Source organism: Cervus elaphus, chromosome 1 (assembly GCF_910594005.1).
Source record: "Cervus elaphus chromosome 1, mCerEla1.1, whole genome shotgun sequence".
Lineage (NCBI taxonomy): Eukaryota > Metazoa > Chordata > Mammalia > Artiodactyla > Cervidae > Cervus > Cervus elaphus.
The window spans coordinates 45,019,857-45,039,773 of record NC_057815.1 but is presented as its reverse complement, the minus strand read 5'-3'; the positions used below and the strand labels follow the sequence as shown (position 1 = coordinate 45,039,773).

General features: G+C 49.5%; 1 protein-coding gene across 2 annotated transcripts in view; it reads right to left on the bottom strand.

Annotated features, from left to right (window-relative positions):
* Window positions 1–19,917, bottom strand: part of GRIK4 (glutamate ionotropic receptor kainate type subunit 4) — a 485,478-nt gene that overhangs the window by 160,248 nt on the left and 305,313 nt on the right. For both annotated transcript variants that reach the window (XM_043901237.1, XM_043901238.1), the window contains exons 4-5: window positions 11,416–11,513; window positions 6,653–6,818 (exon numbers count right to left, since the gene is read on the bottom strand). In XM_043901237.1, the coding sequence (XP_043757172.1) occupies window positions 6,653–6,818; window positions 11,416–11,513 (264 nt within the window). The remainder of the gene's footprint in view (window positions 1–6,652; window positions 6,819–11,415; window positions 11,514–19,917) is intronic.

Sequence of the window (19,917 nt, the reverse complement as noted above, 5' to 3'; positions counted from 1 at the left end):
CACCCCTCCCCCACCACTTCACATCCTAACTGTCCTTCACCCCGTCCCATCCCCCCAAAACCCTCTCTCCGATCTCCAGCCCCCACCCTCCCCTTCTCTCTTCTTCCAACTCCTTCAGGATTTATTACCCAATTCGCAGGATACAGCCCTTGGTTATAAACCATAAGAAACATTTGATAGCATATGCTTACGCATATATGCATATATTACAACAGATAACATGTAGTCTAATTATTTCACAGCGTTGGGTAGGGATCCTATTTCAGACTCCGCAGCTCAGCCCCAGTGAGAGGCAGGGTGCACGGTGCTTGCTGGTGGACTGAGTGGAGACTGTGAGGGAAGAGACTCCCTCCTGAGAAGTCAGGGGAGAAGCAGTGCCGGGTGGAAGCAGACACCATGTCACTTGAGGAGCCGCTGAAGGAAGGGGTGCCTGGCCTGAGGCACAGGGAAGGGGCTGTCACAAGACAGACTTGTTCTGGACTTATAGTCAAGGACTACCCCCAGGAACAGTGAATGGATGGAAGTCACAGGGGGCTGCACTTGGCTCAATGTAAGGAAGAAACTCTGCTGGAGCTCTCTAAAGAGACAGTGGCCTACATCGTGAGGGAGTGAGTTCCCTATGGCTGGAGGTAATCAAGGAAAGACTGAAGCCCCATTTGAGGATGGTTGTAGAGGAAATTAAATCAGTGGTTGGAAAGTTGAACTACAAAGATGTTGGTGCCTTTCTAGCCCAGAGATTCTTTACGAATTAGAAAAGGATCTTTTTTTTTTTTATAATTCTAGGAAGTGGAAAACATCTGCAGAAGAGGAAGGGTGGTTTAGTTACATTAAGCATGTCAGGAGTTTTTCAGTACAGTCTGCCATTTCCAATTGCTGTTTACCTTACCTCTACCTGTTTAATGGAACCAAGTGTAGTGTGTCAGTCACAGTCATGTCCAACTCTTTGCAATCGCATGGACTGTAGCCCGCCAGGCTCCTCTGTCCATGGGATTCTCCAGGCAAGAATACTGGAGTGGGTAGCCATGCCCTCCTCCAGGGGATCTTCCCGACCCAGGGATGGAATCTGGGTCTCCTGCACTGCAAGCAGATTCTTTACCATCTGTGCCACTAGGAACCCCTTAATGGAACTAAGGTATTTGTCAAACGCAGCTGCCACCAGAGGGGTTCAAAGCTGCTCTTTCCCCAGCTTCCCCTCCAGCTCCACCCTGACCCCCGTATCCTGCGGGTCCCTTAGCCCAGCAGCGGGCCTAGCTGCCAAGTCCAAGGCTGAGAGGGGAACTGGGGAACCTATTAGTATCGCTCAGGATGTGATGGGATGGATCGATGTGAAAGCCAGCAGACTGGCTATTCCAGGAAGAAGGAGGGAGGCTGGCTTCTGAGACTGGGAGGTGGGGCAGCAGACGGATGGGCAGGTTGAGAAAGGCACAGCCGGGGTTGGATGGGGCTGCGGGACAAGGACACAAAGAGCTAAGTGATGGGTCTGCCGGGGACACAGAGGATGCTTGTATCCACAAGTGGGAATAAGTGATCATTTCCCTCTCCACTGGCTGATCCCCTGGGCTTCAGGCTTTGATCCTGGAAGATCGTAACATTCCCGCTGGCCAAAGTGTTAGTCGCTCAGTCGTGTCCGACTCTTTGCGACCCCGTGAACTGTAGCCTGCCAGGCTCCTCTGTCCGTGGGATTCTCCAGGTAAGAATACTGGAGTGGGTAGCTATTCCCTTCTGGTGAATCCAGAGGATCTTCCTGACTCAGGGAACAAATCTGGGTCTCCTGCATTGCAGGCAGACACTTTACCAGCTGAGCCACCAGGGAAGCCCATTCACACTTTCACTTTAAACTCTTGTGAGCGGCAGCTGACGTAACATGGACTAGAGGATGGTGGTGAGGATGCACGGAGGTGATGAACCCACCACTCTGCCCGGAGCACCAAAACCTGGTGCGTGGCCACTCCCTTCCCTGACAGGTGCACGTGCCTCAGCTGTGCTGTCTTCACGCCCTAGTTTTCCAGGGAGCAGATTCTGATGGAGTGAGAGGGATGAGGGTCCGAGGTGTCCTGAGAGGGGCAGGGGCATGGAACAAGTTCAGATGCTTGAACAGTGGGCTTATTTTACCCACCTTTCAGTTTTGTCCCATCCCACACCCAGACCTGGCCCCAAGAAAAGACAGAAAGGGCGAGACCATGGGGGTCAGAGGAGGAGACAGAGAGGGGATGGAGGCTTCTTGCTCCCAGGAGGACCGTCTGCTGCCCTGCTTGGCCATCCAGGCTGCCCCCTTCTCTGACAGCAAGGATGGACGTGGGAAAAACCTCACCCGGGGACTCCCCTCGGTTTCTCCAGGGTGTTTGTTTGATTGGGTTAGTTCTTTGTTGTTTTGTTGCTGTTGTTTTTTAATTTTCTTGGCCGCACTGCACGGCATGTGGAATCTTAGTTCTCCGGTCAAGGACTGAACCCTGAGCCTCCTACAGTGGATGGAAATGCAGAGTCTTAAACACTGGAACCCCAGGGAAGTCCCTGTTTGTTTATTAATTGCTGGGGCCCAGCAGGCGTCTCTGACCTGAGACTTGCTTTTGTTGTTTCCTAAGCTTCTTCACATACTGTGGATTTATCCCCACAATGGCCCAGAAAGCAGGTATCATCATTACTCCTGGGTAGAGACCAAACAGGTCAGCCCAGGTGGCTCAGCGGTGAAGAATCCACCTGCAATGCAGGAGCCAAAGGAGACAAGGGTTCAGTCCCTGGGTTGGGAAGGTCCCCTGGAGCAGGAAATGGCAACCCACTCCAGTATTCTTGCCTGGAGATCCCATGGACAGAGGAGCCTGGTGGGTTACAGTCCAGGGGGTCGCAAAGAGTCGGATACAACTGAATAGGAATGCACTGCACACAGAGACTAAAGTCTGGAACAGGAGAGATGCAGGGCAGAGCTCAGAACCCACAGGCCGAGCAAGGTCCAAACCCAGGCTTCTGATTCTGAGTCACAGAGGTGGTACCTAAGCGGCAGAGGGTGTAGGGGCACAGAACTTGTAGCCACACACACACAAAAGAACATTAAAATACTTAGAAATGCCAAAGCAAGCACGAAAAACAAACAAACAAAAAGATGATCTGAACTATGTATAGCAATGCCAGGAAAATGCACAGCATATTATGCTTGTGACCATGAAGAGTCAACCCAGAACATTCATTGGAAGAACTATTGCTGAAGCTGAAGCTCCAATACTTTGGCCACCTGATGCAAAGAACCGATTCATTGGAAAAGACCCTGATGCTGGGAAAGACTGAGGGCAGGAGGAAAAGAGGGTGACAGAGGGTGAGAGGATTGGATGGCATCACCGACTCAACAGACATGAGTTTGAGCAAATTCCGGGAGATAGTGAAGGACAGGGAAACCTAGTGTGCTACAGTCTATGGGATCGCGAAGAGTCGGACACGACTTAGCAACTGAACTGAACTGAATGAAGAGTCTCTGGGTCCAGCCTGAGGGTCTCAAAAGGTAACTCTGTGGCAGGGCTGGGAGATCTCACCAAAGGGGACTCAGGGACCACGGTGGGGAACCCCAACTTTTGTTGAAAGTCTCCTAACAGCAAACTCCCCCAACCCTGTGGGGGTGATGGGGACAGCCACGCCTGGGCTCCTCACCTTGCCTCCCTCAAGCTCACTAGCACTAGATACTTGCAGATGTTCTGATTTTTTTTTTTTCCCATTAAAGAAAAATAATGCAATCCACAATACAACTGTACTTGGTCCAAAACCTGCTTATTAAAAATCTACTTTGGGGAAGAAGGAGCGTAAGCGGCGTGATTCCCCAGGGAATGATCTCTGTTATGCCTAATTTTGACGCTAGGAAAACAGAATTAGATTCCTGTTCCTAATTCGACTTGCAGCGTCTCTCGGCCCTGCATTAATAAGGGAGATGGAAGAGTGTCTCCTCCCAAGCTCTGAGCTGCGTTTCCCTTCAGCCCCTCATTTCTTCATCCTTTGATTAGATTTTTAATCCTCTTTGCCCTTGAACTTCTGCTCTGCCCCACTTTCCTTCCGCCTCTGGGAGGTGGGGCCAGTCAGTCAGCAGCCTCCAGAGATGAGCTCTTCTCCTCGGAGCAGAGGCGGCACTGTGTGGTTGATGAGCCCCGCCCGGGCTGTGGGCCGGCCTCACCAGCACCTGAGCAGACTCATCCTCTCCGGGACTGCTGTCTGTGCTCAGCCGTCTTGCACCCACTCGAGGGAGGAAGGGGCTGCACAGTTCCAGAGAGATCTCTGCCCTGCCAAGGACACGGTGCCTGCCCTGCAGGGCCCACCCTGAGCCCTCCTGAGCCTGGCGCAGCCCAGGAGGGTGGGAGGGGCCAGAGAGGAGGAAGCCCCCGCTCAGATTTGTCACGTACCAGCTGTGTGACCTCAAGTCAAATCACTTAGCAGCTCCCAGACTCTTTGCTCAGCTCGGAATGACTGGGAAAGAGGGAGGTAAAGTGGGGAAACATCAGTGAAAGTGCTTTGCAATCTGCAAGGAACTGTTTGAATGTCAGAGAATGTCAATTCCAATGGAAAGCGCCCTGGGCTAGGAGGCAACCATATCTAGCATAGTGCTTGGCACACGGCAGGTGCTTAACCAACGTCTGAGCAACTCACGTCCCAAAACCCAGTAAGAGCTGAAGCAGAGGAAACAGGGCTCAGCTTTAAAGCAAGAGGGACTGTGGCTAGACACAAGAAAGGACTTCCTGTCAGGTTGGTGAGACACTGCAACCCAGCACAGACAAGGGCTGCAGAGCAACCTTTGCCTGGCCATATTTACAGCCTGTCCTGTCCTTCAGCATCCCCGCTGGGTGCATGGGGTGAGCCAGTTCAGTCCTGCCTGAGTGGGCTGGTGGCAGAAATTTCCCAGGGAGAATCTTTGATTCTGTTAAACCTTTCAGTGGTGTAAAGATGCCAGGCGAGGAAGGCCACCTGGTGGAACGCAATGTATCCCAACTGTGTTCCATCGAATACTAGCATCCTGTGTGGGCTTTTAGATCAGCATCCTTTTGGGGGCATATGATCAAACCTATTTGGAAAATGCTGAGGTAAATAGCTGTTTTGGCCACAGGACAACTCAGAGTGCCCATGGTAATGTGTGCTGAAATTCTCCATGAGGGAGAGATAGAATGAAGTGTTATCTAAACATTTCTCTCTCTTTTGGGGGCTACAAAATGCTTTGTCCACAAAACCTTATCATCTAAAGCAATGCTGTCCAATAGAACTTTTTGTGAGGACGGAAATGTTCTCTACTACACTGTTCACACGTGGTTTTTGAGCACTTGAAGTGTGGCTAGAGAGACTAAGAAACTGGATTTTAAAGTGTATTGAATTTTAAAATGGGACATTCCAACATTTCCAAAACCTCCAAGTTGTTGAATTATTAAATAAAGCATAAAAAAAAAAAACACGCATAGGGACTTTCCTGGTGGTCTAGTGGCTAAGAACTCACCTTCCAATGCAGGGGATGCAAGTTTGATCCCTAGTTGGGGAACTAAGATCTTACACGCTGCGGGGCAACTAAGCCCGTGCCGCAACTACTGAGCCTGCCCGCCACAACTACAGAGAAGCCCATGAACCGCAACTAGACAGCCTACCTGCCACAACTAAGACCCGCCACAGCCAAATAAAACAATATATATATATATATTTGAAAAACATGCATAGCTGGGACTCAGTTACTTTGTTTCTTGGGTAGCACTGAGCAAGTACTCATTTTGTATTAAATAAATGATTGAATGTATAAGTGGGGGCAGTGAGGTGCAAAGGTCCCATAAGAAATGGGTCTGGCCCTTGGCAGAGAGGGGGCTTTTGTTTTCAGATGCTGTGGGCATTCCAGGTTGGAGGAAGGACTTACCATGCCGAGCGGTTCTGAGAAGCCATAGAGGGCCGAACAGGAATGGTGCACCTCTGCCCGGGCAGCCCACCCAGACCCGCGCGGTAAAACCCGCGCAGGACACAGATGCCGGGGGCTTGCACTCTGGGCCCCAGTGGGGGCCAGTGGCCGGCACCTGCCTGAGTGCATGTGGGTGCACAGCTGCCACGGAGCACACAGATGCACAGATTTGCTGGAATGTGCTGGCCTAAATTAGCTAAATCTCATAAACACTAAATTTATGTCACAAATTGAGAGTCAGAGAAAACACATTTCTAAAACCTGCATCTGTAAGAAAAAAAAAAAAAAAAAACTTTACCAGGAATTGACCTTGAACCTTGTTCCATCAGCAAAACCTGCTCTCCAACGAAAGAAGCTCTTCAACCCATCAAATACAAATGCATCCAATTTTATATTTTCCCTCTCTCTCTCTCTGTGTAGCTCCTTAACAATGAGGCTGAAAATGTGGGAATTGCATTCTCAGATGCAGAAAGTCTTGGCGGTTGGCCAGTCTCCCTGTAAACGAGCTCGTCGCTGTTCGGCCCATGCCCGGGGAGTTTCTGACAAAGGGGGCCCCTGGACTGCTCTCTCTTTCACATACACAGACGGACAAACAGCCAAGGACACCCAGCAAGGCCCGAATCCTCTAGTGCCTCTAAGATCAGAGAGAGCCCTCCCCGGCGGGGTGTGGTCTCCAGCCAGGGAGGGGCAAACCAGCCTGTTGACACAGACAGGACCTGACCATCTGGGCGCAGCTGGCCTGGGGAAACTTACATTCTGCTTTGGCACAGATGAGGCAGGCGGTGGTGCAGTTGAAGAAGTTCAGGACCCCAGCCACAGCCACGCTGATGTCGGTGTTGCTGGGGTGGAGGTTCAGGGTTGTGAATCTCTGGAACTGGAACTTGATAAACTCCTCTGGGGCCACTTTGAAATGAGGGACCTGGGAGCAGGAGCAAAAAAAAAAAAAAAAAAAAACGGGCAGCGGGGAAGATTGGAGAACAAGTGAGAGAGAAAGAAAAGAGGGACGGGTGAGATAAGGCTGCAGAGGGCAGATTCTTCCATGAGCGACCTTTGCCTGGTAAGAGATGGGGCTTGTGGGAGTCAGGGCACCCACGCCATAGGAGGAAGATGAGATGGCATCTCTGACAACACTCGAGACCCAGGATGGGAAACCATGCAGCCAGAGACCTGCATAAACGGACTGTGGACCGTGGAGCGGAGTTCTGTGGCCTCAAGAAGGCAAAACAATAGGTCTTTATTTTCAGGGGGAACTGCCTCCTGCTAGGCAGCGAGACAAAGGGCTCTTGAAGGCATAATCCTTATATTATTTGTAGTTAATGAATCAGAGCAGAGATGGCAAAAAGAGAAATATATTGCCCTGGGGACTAACCAAGGGGCCCCTTCAACCCAGTCTAGCCAACAGATGTATAAACCAGCTCCGGACAAAATTTCTAGGGTAAAGCCTGGCATGTGTTCCTCTGAAGACACACGTGAGGATGGCAAGCGCTGCATGCTGGGAAACCGACTAGAGAGCCTCTGAATGGAGCCAGGTAAATAAATACCTGCTTTGGCTTCATTAGGACAGTGTCAGGTTCCCTCTGCATCTATTACTGACATTTCCGGGAGGCACTGCCCCTGCCTTCTGCCCCTGTTCTCCCAGAAATAGATATTAACAGGCTGTGATGGCTGCTTTATTGGCGGCTTAGGCTATTGGGTAGGTAATAGGAAAGTTAAAATGTAATAAGCTGCCATCCACCTTGATTGTATTCTGTCACCCTGGTACCCAGAGTCAGAAGAACTAAAGGCTGTCCGAATCTCTACCAGAGATGGGGCTGAAAACTCATCCTTCAAGCTCACTTAGGGTGCCCAGTGTAAGGGCCAGGTTACTATGGGTGTGCATTTGAACTAACGTGAAAGTGAGCAAGATTGAGGGTAGACAGCAAGAAGAACTCCCCGATAGTGAATTGGTTGGTTCCCAGACTGGGTTATTCAGGCATGATTGCAGAAATTGTCTCTGTCTGGGCTGGCCCAGAGTCTGGGATGATGTTGACATGGTCTCTGGAAAAATCTGCTAACTTATCCTTTTAAGCTTCTGGAAGAAGTCAGCCAGAGACCAGAGCTCCCCTGAGACCGGGATGAGGGGAGGGTCAAGATTTAGCAGAAACTAGGGAGAAAATTCCTGAATTCAACTAGGATTAGCCCTTTAACCATAGAGAGAAGGCAACCAATATTTTCCGGCAGAGACTGAAAAGCATAGCACTGGGGAGAGAGCCTGATGAGTAATGACAGATGTGACATTGACCTGGGGTGTGTCATAAGGGGTCTTTCTTCCCACCGATATTTTGCAACCCTTACAATCTGTCTTAAATGAATCACAAACGAACTGTGAATGGAAAAAAGTTCACAGAGGGGTAAGCTGGAGGCCAGGGCTGGGCAGGGTAGCCAGGCTGGCTCGCTCACACATTTCAGCATCGCTGCCCAAGGCCCTCCCTGTGTGGCCATCCAGCCTATTGGGTTCCATCAGCAGCTAACTTACCCTCCATAGAAAGCACCCTTAGTGATTCCCATGGATCTGCGGATCCCAGAGATGGAGCAGGAAAAGACTCAGGAAAGTGAAGGCTCAGGAGAAAGAGTTTTCGAGTTTGGGTTTGCATCAGGTTCTGCTGTGTGATTTAGGGCAAACTGCTTAACCTCTCTAGGTTTCATTCACACGGAGAAACAACAGGTATTTCTTGAGCTTTGGGAGGATAAATTGAGACCCTGTGTGTGAAGCATGTACTAGCTGAGTGCCTAACATGTGGGATAAAGGCAATGCCTTTTCTCCTTCCCTTTCCCCTTTCTTCCCAAATCTAGGAACTCCTGGACAAGCTCTTGGGGCTGTTTGTACAGGGGGTGGGGGCTGAGGGGTATCCCTAGGAAGGGGCTGGTGGGAAGTCTCCCACAGTCCAGCATCTTAAATGCTGCTGTGGAAGCAGCCAGACACTCTGATGGGTCCAGGTGGGGATGGCCAGGCCAGACCTGCTGACTCTCTCTCTCGGACAGAAATCAATTGGTAATTGACCTGCAATTACAAATGCATCCTAGGACATCACCATGGAGGTGTGGATCGGGGGAAGAGGTGAGCAGCATGGAGGGGAAGAACAGCGAGGCAGAAAGCCGCCAGCCGCAGGACCTGCAGGGATGTTAGCAGCATTTAAAGGGATGAACTCCTCAGTGAGGACTCCATTTCTTTTTCCTGAAGCTGAGGGGAATCAGTGTAAGGCAGTTCAGCCTCATAAAATATTAAAAGAAATGCATAATCTGAATGGAAAGGAAAGGTTGCTCTGAAAGGAACATGACCAGACAGATGAGGGGTAACTGTCTGGCGGTTCCCTGGGCAGCACAGCCTGTCTGGCTGGTCAATGGCACGGAGTCCCGGGCAGTGGGATGGGAAGATGGGTGCAACTCAGGGTCTCCGCCTCCGGCCTGAAATGCCAAGCAGGGTTAAAGGATGTGTTCACTGAGATAAAATAACCCCTGAACCCCAAAAGGAAGCCATTCTGGAGTGGAGACTGGGGAGGGGGGAGATGACTTCAGGGGACAGTGATGAAAGTGCTGGGGAGGAGGGAGAGGGGAGAAAAAAAATAGAGAGAGAGAAGACAAGAGACAATGGGTAGCTTGGCAACCTCACTTGGTGAAGATCACAGCGAGCAGGAAGTAACAGCCTGCCATAGATGTGAGCTGTTACTTGGAGCCGGTGAGAAAGATTTAAATTAAACATCAGGTCCAGCTCACGGGGGCTGAGGGCTGTGAGATGCTGGAAGGGACTGCGGTGGGACAGAAGCTCCTTTTTTGGCTTGGGCTGGCACAGGAGTCCTCTCTCAGGATGGCTGGGAGTAGGGATAGGGAGTATTCCGCACAAACCTTACCTCCGGCATGAAGCTCAGGGGCTCCACCTATAGGGAGTGGTAAGAAAGACCCATTGCAGGACTGGGGCTGGGACCACAGGGCATTCTACTGTGCTGGTAACAGTTCTTAGAGCGGGCTCATAACACAGAGAAGATTTAATATTCTTCTCAAAGCCTTGGGGACTCACCAAGCCCTCTGATCGTAACAGAAGTGCAGGCATCAAGGAAGTGGCTTCCAGAGAGCCTCTTGGGGTGGGCAGAGGCCAGTCTGTGGCTCCACTGTCCCCGTGAGGGCAACTCACGAAGCAGGTGCCCCGTCCTGCTGTAAGAACTGGACCCTCCCAAGGCTAAAGCTTCCAGAAGTCTGAGCCTCCAGGCTCCTATAACAGGTGCAAGTCTGACCCTTCCATTCCCCAGTCCCTCTGCTCTGCCCCCTCCCCAGCTCCTGACCATCAAGTCCATCTGTCCCCAAATGACCTGTCTAGAAGTCCTTTGGAAGGCTACACTGTCACTTTGCCATCATCTCCCAGGAATATATCTGAAGGGGAAGGACTGATTGATTCCAAGATGGACTAGGAAAGTCTCCAGCAGTAGAATCACGGAAGGTTCCAGTTTGTTTTCTCCTTTGGGAAAAGGAAGGAGAGAGTTGTTGGAACAGGGAGCAAGCCCTCTCTCAGAAACTCATGCCCAAGCATCTTCTTTTTCTCTCTTTTACATTATTTTACTCATTAAGATTTTAATGTAGGTGTAAATAATTCTCATTTAAAAAGTTTCCATTTTCTTTTTTAGAATAAAGATTTAGTGCACAAATACAGTCCAAAGCTTTGCCCTGTCATTTCCCTAAGAACCGAGCATTTTTATCTCCCGGGGAATGAGAACTAGAGGGAATGGACCTAACACTTTAGAGAAATAAGCATTGGAATTGGTGAATGAAGAAGAAAGCAAAATAAAATCTCTTTTTTAGAAAACTTATGAAATAGAAGTAAGATTTCAAACTGCATTTCAGCACTAGATGTAGCAAGTGGAACTGTTAGTCACTCCATCGAGTCTGACTCTCTGTGACTCATGGACTATATAGCCCACTAGGCTCCTCTGTCCATGGGATTCTCCAGGCAAAAATACTGGAGTGGGTTGCCAAGCCCTTCTCCAGGGGATCTTCCCAAGCTAGGGCTCAAACCCGGATCTCCTGCATCATAGGCAAATTCTTTACCGTCTGAACCACCAGGGAAGCCCCCAAATGTGGCAAGGCCTTGGCCCCAAAGGCATTCCTCCCCAGAATCCCAATATCTAAACAGATATTCTGGAGTGTTCCTGTGGGGCTCAGACTTTAGCCCTCTCTGCCTCCCCTGGACAACCCTCCCCAGCCTCTCCTTCTACCCTCAGCCACCAAGGGACCCCCTCTGCCCTGCCCGCCACAGGGCCCCAAGACTTGGAAGAGCTCAGCTTGAATGCCTTGTTATGAAACTTTTCCTCTGAGTCCCCTCCATCCAAACAAACTGAAGAAAGTAAGTGCCTACCAAGGCCCACTTCTATGATTTGTATGGTTGCTATTAGTGACACCACCCGCCCTTAGGAGTCCAGGATCTCTCTGGGCTCCAGGCACAGGCCGCAAGCCCACAGAGAGTGCCCCCACCCCGGCCCAGCACTCACCTCCTTCTCCCCACAGATGTTGCTGATGATGGAGCTGGAGGCTGGGCTGGAGGATGGTCCCAGGACAGCGACCACGCCCTTGGGGAGAATCTGACACACTGCAGCCAGCAGCAGGACAGAGCGAGGGGAGCAGGAAAGGAAACAAGATGCTCATCAGGTGGGGTGTGGGCTTCAGCCTCAAGTCCTCTGATCTTCCCCTGAGGGCCCCTCACCTCCCACCCATCCGCATCCTGGTCCCCCTCCCACCCTTCCAAACCCAGTGCCTCTCCTCCCCTGGACCACTGGGCTCCTGGACATTTTTATTAGAGTTTATGGATGGTATTAAATGAGGAAATGACCTAGGTTATTTCAACATATGGCCTCCGCCAACAGGATGTATAAATTGTCTGGGCTGTCACCGAAGGACGGAAGTGCATGGTGGAAACCTGCACGTTGCTCCCCCGCCCTCCCCTGGCCTGGCCTGCAGGATGGGTGCTGGGAGCCCGGACACGGCTGCTGCAGGGGCCGAGGGCTCAGTTCACAGAACAGCCAGCCGGCGTCCAATCTATCACTCCCCACCTCCCTGGAAGAGAGTCTAGAGAGGAGGAAAGGCAGACAAGCAGAGAGATGGAAGACAGTGAGGATGCTGCAGGCAGAGAGAAGAAAGCAGCTCCGTGAAGGTTAAGGGGAGCAGGAGAGAGAGCAGGAGAACAAGAGAGGGTGCCAGAGAGGAGCCCCATCTTTCAACACCACTCTCCTTTCACCCGGCCTGGAGCCTGACCCAACCCGCCCCCCACCTTCCCTGAATCCAACAGGTGCTTTCCTGACCAACCAGCACGCTCTATGACCTTGCACCTCTCCCGGGGAGACACTCTTCACTCCTCTCCCCTGGATGCTCACTCACTCACATGTCAAGGAGCATCTCAAATGCCACCTCCTCCTTACCCCTTCCTACCTCCTTTACGTGGAATTCATCCTCCCCAGGGCTCCAAGGCCCATGGATTGTCCCCTGGTTCTAAGACACTTGTAAATGGGTCAATTTCGGTTTACTGTTGAGATGTGTTACTCCTCTCACTAGATTTAAAACCCCTTTAAGGCAGAGCTGAGCCGTATTTATCTCTCAATCCCCATTTGATGCTTCCCTGTCTCTAGCATGATGTTTTTTCTAGGGGCCTATTTCAAGTTTGTTGAATGAATGACTGGGTAGATGAGGCACGTGGTCAGAAGAGGAGAGAATGTAAGATTTTAAAATGCTATAGATTGAGAAAGGAAGTGAGGGAAAAAGGATAAAACAGATGGACAGAGAATGTAGGACAATTCTCAAGACACACACAGTGATATGAGAACCAAAGAGCCGCCCCTCAGATTATGCCCCGTGATTCCCAGCTGTACTGTAAGACGTCCTTCCCCACAAAACTCAAAGCCTGACTCTGGGCACATTTTCCTCCTACTCAACATCAAGAGCCAGGGCAGGGACTTCCCCGGTGGTCCAGTGAAGAAGAATCCGCCTGCCAGTGCAGAGGACACGGGTTCGATCCCTGGTCCAGGAAGATCCCAGATTCTCTGGGGCAACTAGGCCCATGAGCCACAACAACTGAGCCCGTGTCACAAAAGGAGCCACCAGAATGAGAAGCTCGCACACCACAACTGGAGGTTAGCCCTCGCTCACCATGACTAGAGAAAGCCTATGCACAGTGATGAAAACTCAGTGCAGCCAAAAATAAACAAAAATTTAAAAAGCGTCACAGCACACTGAGGTTAAGGAATCAGCCCAAGGATCCTCATGGAGTCAACTGGAAAGCCACATCTGCCACCTGGATGCTCTCTCTCCTAAAGCAGAGTCCTAACCACTGGCCCACACAGCCAGTCCTGGCTCTCATGGGCGCCGGGGGTGGGTAGAGCACCAGAGTTCAAATCCTGGTGCCGTGGTTTATCACACAAAGAACAGATCAGTGGGGGGGTCTTCTCTCAGCCCAAGGCACAGGCAGGGGTCCAATCAATACAACATCACAGATCTCAGCTGACAGACAGGCTGTGGGCGGTGGGTGCCCAAGGGGGGCTCATCAGTACTGTCAGAACCATCCCCAGAGACTATGGGCACGCTTTACCATTTTTTTTTTAAGTATTTATTTTATTTTATCCAAGTACACCGGGTCTTAGTTGCAGCACTTGGGATCTTCGATCTTCATTGCAGCATGCAGGATCTTTAGTTGTGGCATGTAGCATTCCTAGTTCCCTGACTAGGAATGGAACCCAGGCCCCCTGCATTAGGAGCATGGAGTCTCAGTCACTGGACCACCAGGGAAGTCCAGGGCGAGATTTACCTTTGGAGAACGCTCATCAAAGTTCAAGCTACTTCCATGGAAATTAGAGCACGTGATCTCAGCCAAGTCAACTCTTACTGCCAGGGAGGAGCTCTGAGTTCACTGGCCGTCAAACTCCATCAAATTCCAGCAGCCCCAGGGCTGAAGCTCAGTTCCTGACTTTAACAATAAGGAAACAGCATCTGAGGGATGTTAAGTGACACCCATAAAGTCACACACCTGATAAAAGTCAGAGTCAGTGTTGGAATTCAAGTCTGCTGTGACCGTCCCACTTGCTCGCAGCCACTTTCCGTGTCTGCCCTCCTCCTTGTAGACACTTCGCCCATCTCTGTTCAGCTTCTTACAGTCCAGGTCCCCGCGCCTTGTCATTCTGCTGTACCTGCTTCCCCACGGTCACCAAGGACCTCTTAGCAGTTCTTATCTCTCTTTTGCTGCATTTGATGCTACTGATTACATTTGTTCTTTTGAATTTCATGATACCTTCTGGTCCTGCTTCTCATCTGCTTTTCTGACAGGTCTTTCTCACTTCCTTGGCCAACTCCTCTTCCCTCTGCTACCCACTAAATTTAGATTTTGTCCATGCCTCACTCTCCCTGGGCAATCTCATCCTTACCTGCGGCCTCCACTCATCTCTGCCCAGGGGATCCTACACTCTGACAGATGTCCTGGGTTCAAAACAAGTTCCAAACGCCTGCTGGGTGTTGCCGCAGGGTGTTGCCTCTGGTGTCCTGCACTAAGCATGGACAGAGGGAGGCAGAGAGAGAGAAAGCACAGTCCTTAGGAGCATGGGCTCTGATGCAAGCCTATCTGGGTATGAGTCTTGGCTGGATCACTTGCTGACTAGCTGTGAGACCTTAAGCAAGTTACCCAAACTCCCCGAGCCTTCTTCCTCATCTATAGAACTGAGATGTTGAGAGCGCCTCTCCTGTAGGGATGTTGTGAGCATTAAGGTGAATTAATACATACAAAGTATTTAGAGTGGTATTCTTTCTGGTAACATCCCATGGACAGAGGAGTCTGGTGGACTACAGTCCGTGTGGTCGCAAAGAGTCGGACATGACTGAGCACACACACACGCTTAGAGTGGTACTGATGTGCCACAGGACTCTTATGATTATTCCCAATACATCATGTCTGTTATATACTCTTCACATATAATCTGACTTGATCACCATGCTTCCAGGAAGATTCATTAGTATCCCCACTTTACAGATGGGGAAACTGAGGCTTAGAAAATTTAAGTAGCTTGATCAAGGTCACACAGGTCATATATGATAGGGCCAGGCTTGAATTTAAAGCTCCATCTGGGTTTCCCTGGGGACTCAGACAGTAAAGAATTTTCTTGCAATGCAGGAGGCCCAGATTCGATCCCTGGGTCTGGAAGACTCCCCTGGAGAAGAAAACGGCAACCCACTCCAGCATTCTTACCCGCAGAACTCCATGGACAGAGGAGCCTGGCAGGCTATAGTCTGTGGGGTCGCAAAGAGTCGGACATGATTGAGTGAGTAACACTTTCACTTTGGGCATCGAGCCCAAACTCCTAACTACTTCATTTTACCATCCCCTTCCCCACCACCCCTTAGCTTCTGAAGTTCAAATCATGGTCTCTGATTCTTCTTTGCCTTCTCTCACTGAATCTACTCACGAGCTACAACAGCCAGCAGCCAGGTTCTGACCTTTTGACCGGCTCATCCCCCACCATCCTCTCCTTCTCACTCCCACTGTCAGTTCCGTCAGCCCTTCTACTATCTGCCTCCTAAAGGCTGTCTCTGGATTCTTCATTTCCAATCCGCTCTCCAAACTGAGGCCAATTATAATCCTAAACGTATGTCTGTGTGCTCCTACAGGCCAGCAAGCTTGTCTTATTTATCTCTGTGCCCTCCACACCGAGCAGGGTGGGATCAAGAGTTATGTGCTCAATAAATAGCCATTGAACCACACTGAAGCCCACTCAACTCTAACCACAGAAAATTGGAAATAAACTAAATGTCCCATCATCAGGAAATAGTTATCTAAAGTGTGGGTCATATACCCAAGTGGAATATTACTTAGGCATTTAAAATGCTTATGAACAGTTTATAATAGTATTAAAAATATTTATGTAATAATATTAAGAGAAAGAAGCAGGATATAAAATTATATGTGTATCTATATGAAGGTTACAAGTAAGCAAATACAGAAAATAGTGAGGCACTGAGGAGTGATTGGAAGAAGAGGTTATTAAAGCCCATATTTATTAAGTGCTAATTATGGCCCATTCTAAGCACTTTATATGAATTGACTTACTTAATTCTGGAAACAACCTGATGAGAGAGATCCTATCTATCTCACCTTCATTTTACAGATAAGAAAACAGGAAAGTTAAAGGGCAGAGTTAGGATTCAAACCCCCGACTCCTGACTCCAGGGTTGGTTCCTTAACCACCGCGCCACACCACCTCCCTCAGCCACGAGTGACTAACCGAGATCGCAATAGAGATTGCCTTGACCAGTGGAACACTAAGTGATGCTCTTTTCTCCTTCTCTCTACTTTCTAACATAAATGGGCATGTACTCCTTTCATAACACATCATTATAAAAATTAAAATTTCATTATCAAAAAATGTCTTCTGATGAACAAGTAAAATCCAGACAGGTCTGATCTTCTCAAGATATGACCCTTCCAGCCCTTTCTTCCATCACCTCTCCTCTCATTTCACACAAGCTCACCTGGTTCACACCCCGCAATTTCTTATCTGAGTCTGTTCCAAGCTGGTCTCTCTAACTAGACCAGCAGTCTTAACCCTGCTGCCTGAGATCTATGGGCAGAAGTCAGTGGTCTGTGAACGTTTGGGGGAAGAAAAATGGCATTATTTTCTCTAACCCCTAACTGAAATTTAGCATCCCCTTCAATTTGGAATAGAGGCCATAAACCACAGTATATTAGCAGTAACTGCGACTCTGTCATTGATAGACATCACAAGTGTTTTCAGATCATATTATAGTAGTGCAGAGATCTTGAAATACCATTCATATTCATAATTACTTCGAAATTACACTAGTAGTTAGACCTGATCCTAGGTCTGGCTATTGAGTACATTAATAAAGAAATATGTATATTTATATATCACTATCAAAATATTTTAACTGCATGTCTGTCACAGGAAAGAGTGTGGAGCTCAAAAGCATGGGTCACATTCCGGGTCATGTCAGAGACCCTGGGATGGCTGCCAAGTGTGGGCTCCTGGCTTCGCACAGGAGAGAATTCAAGAGCGAGCCATAGTGAGGTGAAAGAAGTTTTACTCACAGAGGAAACACACTCCATAGGCAGAGTGTGGGCCATCTCAGAAGGCAAGAGAACCTCCAGGGTAAGGGGTGGCCAGTTTTTATCGGAACGGGTAATTTCATAGGCTAATGAGTGGGAGGAGTATTCCAGTAATTTGGGGGATGCATGGGTGGTCAGTCTCATCTGACTCTGCAGCCCTATTGACTGTCGCCACCAGGCTCCTTTATCCATTTTTCTAACAAACATACTGGAGTGGGTTGCCATTTCCTTTTCCAGGGTTTCTTTCTGACCCAGGGATGGACCTTACACCTCCTACATCTCCTGCATAGCCATTGAGGAAGACCAATTTGAGGGGAAGGATGGGATTAGGGAAGGGATGGGGATTTTTGGAAATTGGACCACTGCCCACTTTTTGTGGACCTTTTGTGGTTGTCCTTGGAACCGTCATGGTGCCTGGGGTGTGTAAATTAGCTTGCAATGTGTTACAATAAGCATAAACTGGGGCTCAAGGTCAAGTGGAAGGCGGCTTTTCTGCCATCTTAGATCTAGTTCATTCTAATCGGTTTATGTAGTGTCCTCGGGCTATGTCATTCTTTTTAAAGGTGCCCTGCCCCTTTCCTGTCTCATTTTCATATAATTGGTTTCCCTCTGCATCCTATCTATGCAATTCTATTCGTTTGAAAACACTTTTCTGAGAAGGAGTACTTTAGCACCTATAAACTACCATGGTCTATGTCTTCTCTTGCCCTTCTGTCTGGAAAACTCCTACTGATCCTCCAGTGCCCAGCTCAGTTTTTGCCCATTGGCAAGAAAGCACCGTTTCCTCTCGATACTCACATCCCTCTGTGGTTCTGAGCCAGCTCTATGCCGGAAAGATCAATTTCCCTGTTCTCTGACTTTCTAGCCTGCTTCTGCCCCAAGCTAGGTCTTTTTTGCCAGGTCTCAATATGGAGAAAAGTGAAAGTGAAGTCGCTCAGTGGTGTCTGACTCTTTGCGCCCCCATGGACTGTAGCCCACCAGGCTACTCCATTCATGGAATTTTCCAGGCAAGAGTACTGGAGTGGGTTGCCATTTCCTTCTCCAGGGTATCTTCCTGACCCAGGGATCAAACCCAGGTCTCCCGCATTGCAGGCAAATGCTTTTATCATCTGAGCCACCAGGTAAACCCCAATATGAAGAAGCTTCTCCTAAAAAAAATTCTTAGAGAAAGTCACAATCCTTTATTCTCAGTTTCAAAATCTCAAAAGTTCTGACAGCAGATGGTTTCATCAAACTCATTTAGTGGCAAAATCTGATCTAAATAGATAGATGTGAAGATATTTATAATATGTGACTATCTGAATGTAAGTATGCATTTGATTTTGAGTGTGGGGTTCAGCCCCAAGCCCCATCTGAAATGTTATTTAATGTATAGTATAAGCAGGACATGACCTTTCCAGTATCTGAAAAGTTCTGAAATCTAAACACATCTTGTCTCAAGGGTCTGGGGACCTGTGCCTTTGTGAGTGTCCATCTCCATTTCCCACTGCATCTGAAACTCCTTGAAGGTAGGGGTCACAGCTATTCAGTCCTGGCAAAAAGGAATTACTCAATAGATGTTTGCTCAACTGAACTGAAATGATCCAAAATGAGTGCAATTAAAGTGAATTATCATCTTTCCAGCAGCTGGGGCCTGAGGAATTCCCAGGACCTGGGAATTGTTCTTTCATTCCCTATGAAGGATGCCTGCTTGGTAGAAATGAAAATCAGTTATAAAGGACCTCAGCTCTAAAACTTCCTGAACCCCAATTCTGCAGGCCCCGGTCGTCCCTTGAGGATCTCTGAGCAGTCTGAGGGATGGAGGGGCGGGAGGGGCACTCTCCTTCTGCCTCCCAGGGAGCCCTGGAGAGGTGAGTGATGTTGCCATGGCAACCAAGTTTCCCAGCCAGCAGAGGAGTTGGAAGGCAACTGACAGAGCAGCTGCAGGAATAAAACACCACGATGGGGTGCTGTAAGAAGGGGAAACTTCTTCCCGTGCAGACACCAGCTCAGGCCTGGATGTGAAGTCTCCTTAGACACCTGGGCTGGACCGGAGGAGCTTATGGGAACTTAACCGTCTCTGAGTCTTCACAGGGAGGGGAAGGGCCTGGCTGTGATGCAGATGGTCCAGAGTGGTTACTCATAGGCTCAGTAACTTCAAGCCCTCCAGGGAAGGGGTAGTCTCCTGGGTGGGGACGAGATAACTGGGGCCTCTTCACTTACAGTAGGGTGCTCTCTGAGCTCCTGTGATAATCAGGGCCAAGGGGAGCTGAGAGCTATGTGGAGCAGAGGCCGGGAGAGCTCAGAGTCCTCCATGTGAAAGCACTTTAGGGCGCTGAAGCCCGAGTGGAGCGGCAGGGCAAGGTGTCTCTGTGAGCCTGATCATGCTGTGCAGTGAGCACAGAGCAGAGCCCTGACCGTCCGCGCGGGGCACACGGCCGCCTCCATCAGCGCCAAGGACCGTCTCCTCCTTGTACCGGAGCCTCCAGGGCACGGTCCATTCAGCTCTGTGAACGGACCAGGACCTAAAGGATGGCCTTGCTGACTTCCAAGCCGAGAGGGGAAATGTGAGGGTGCAGAGCCAGGTCTCTGCACCTCATGCCCCAGGATGGATACGTCCCTGGTCAGAGTGACCCAGAGCATCTGAGATCTCAAAACTGCCACTGGCTGTCATAGGGATGAAATGAACAGCATGGGGAATATAGTCAATAATAACGCAACATCTTTGTATGGTGACAGATGGTAACTAGACTTATCATGGCGATCATTTTGTAATACATAGAAATATGAAATCACTGTGATACACAGCAGCAAACAACAGTGTTGCAGGTCAATTATCTTTCAAACATAAACAAACCAGTTCACAGAAAAGAAATTAGATTCGTGCTCACCGGAGGTGGGGAGTGCTCAGAGGGGG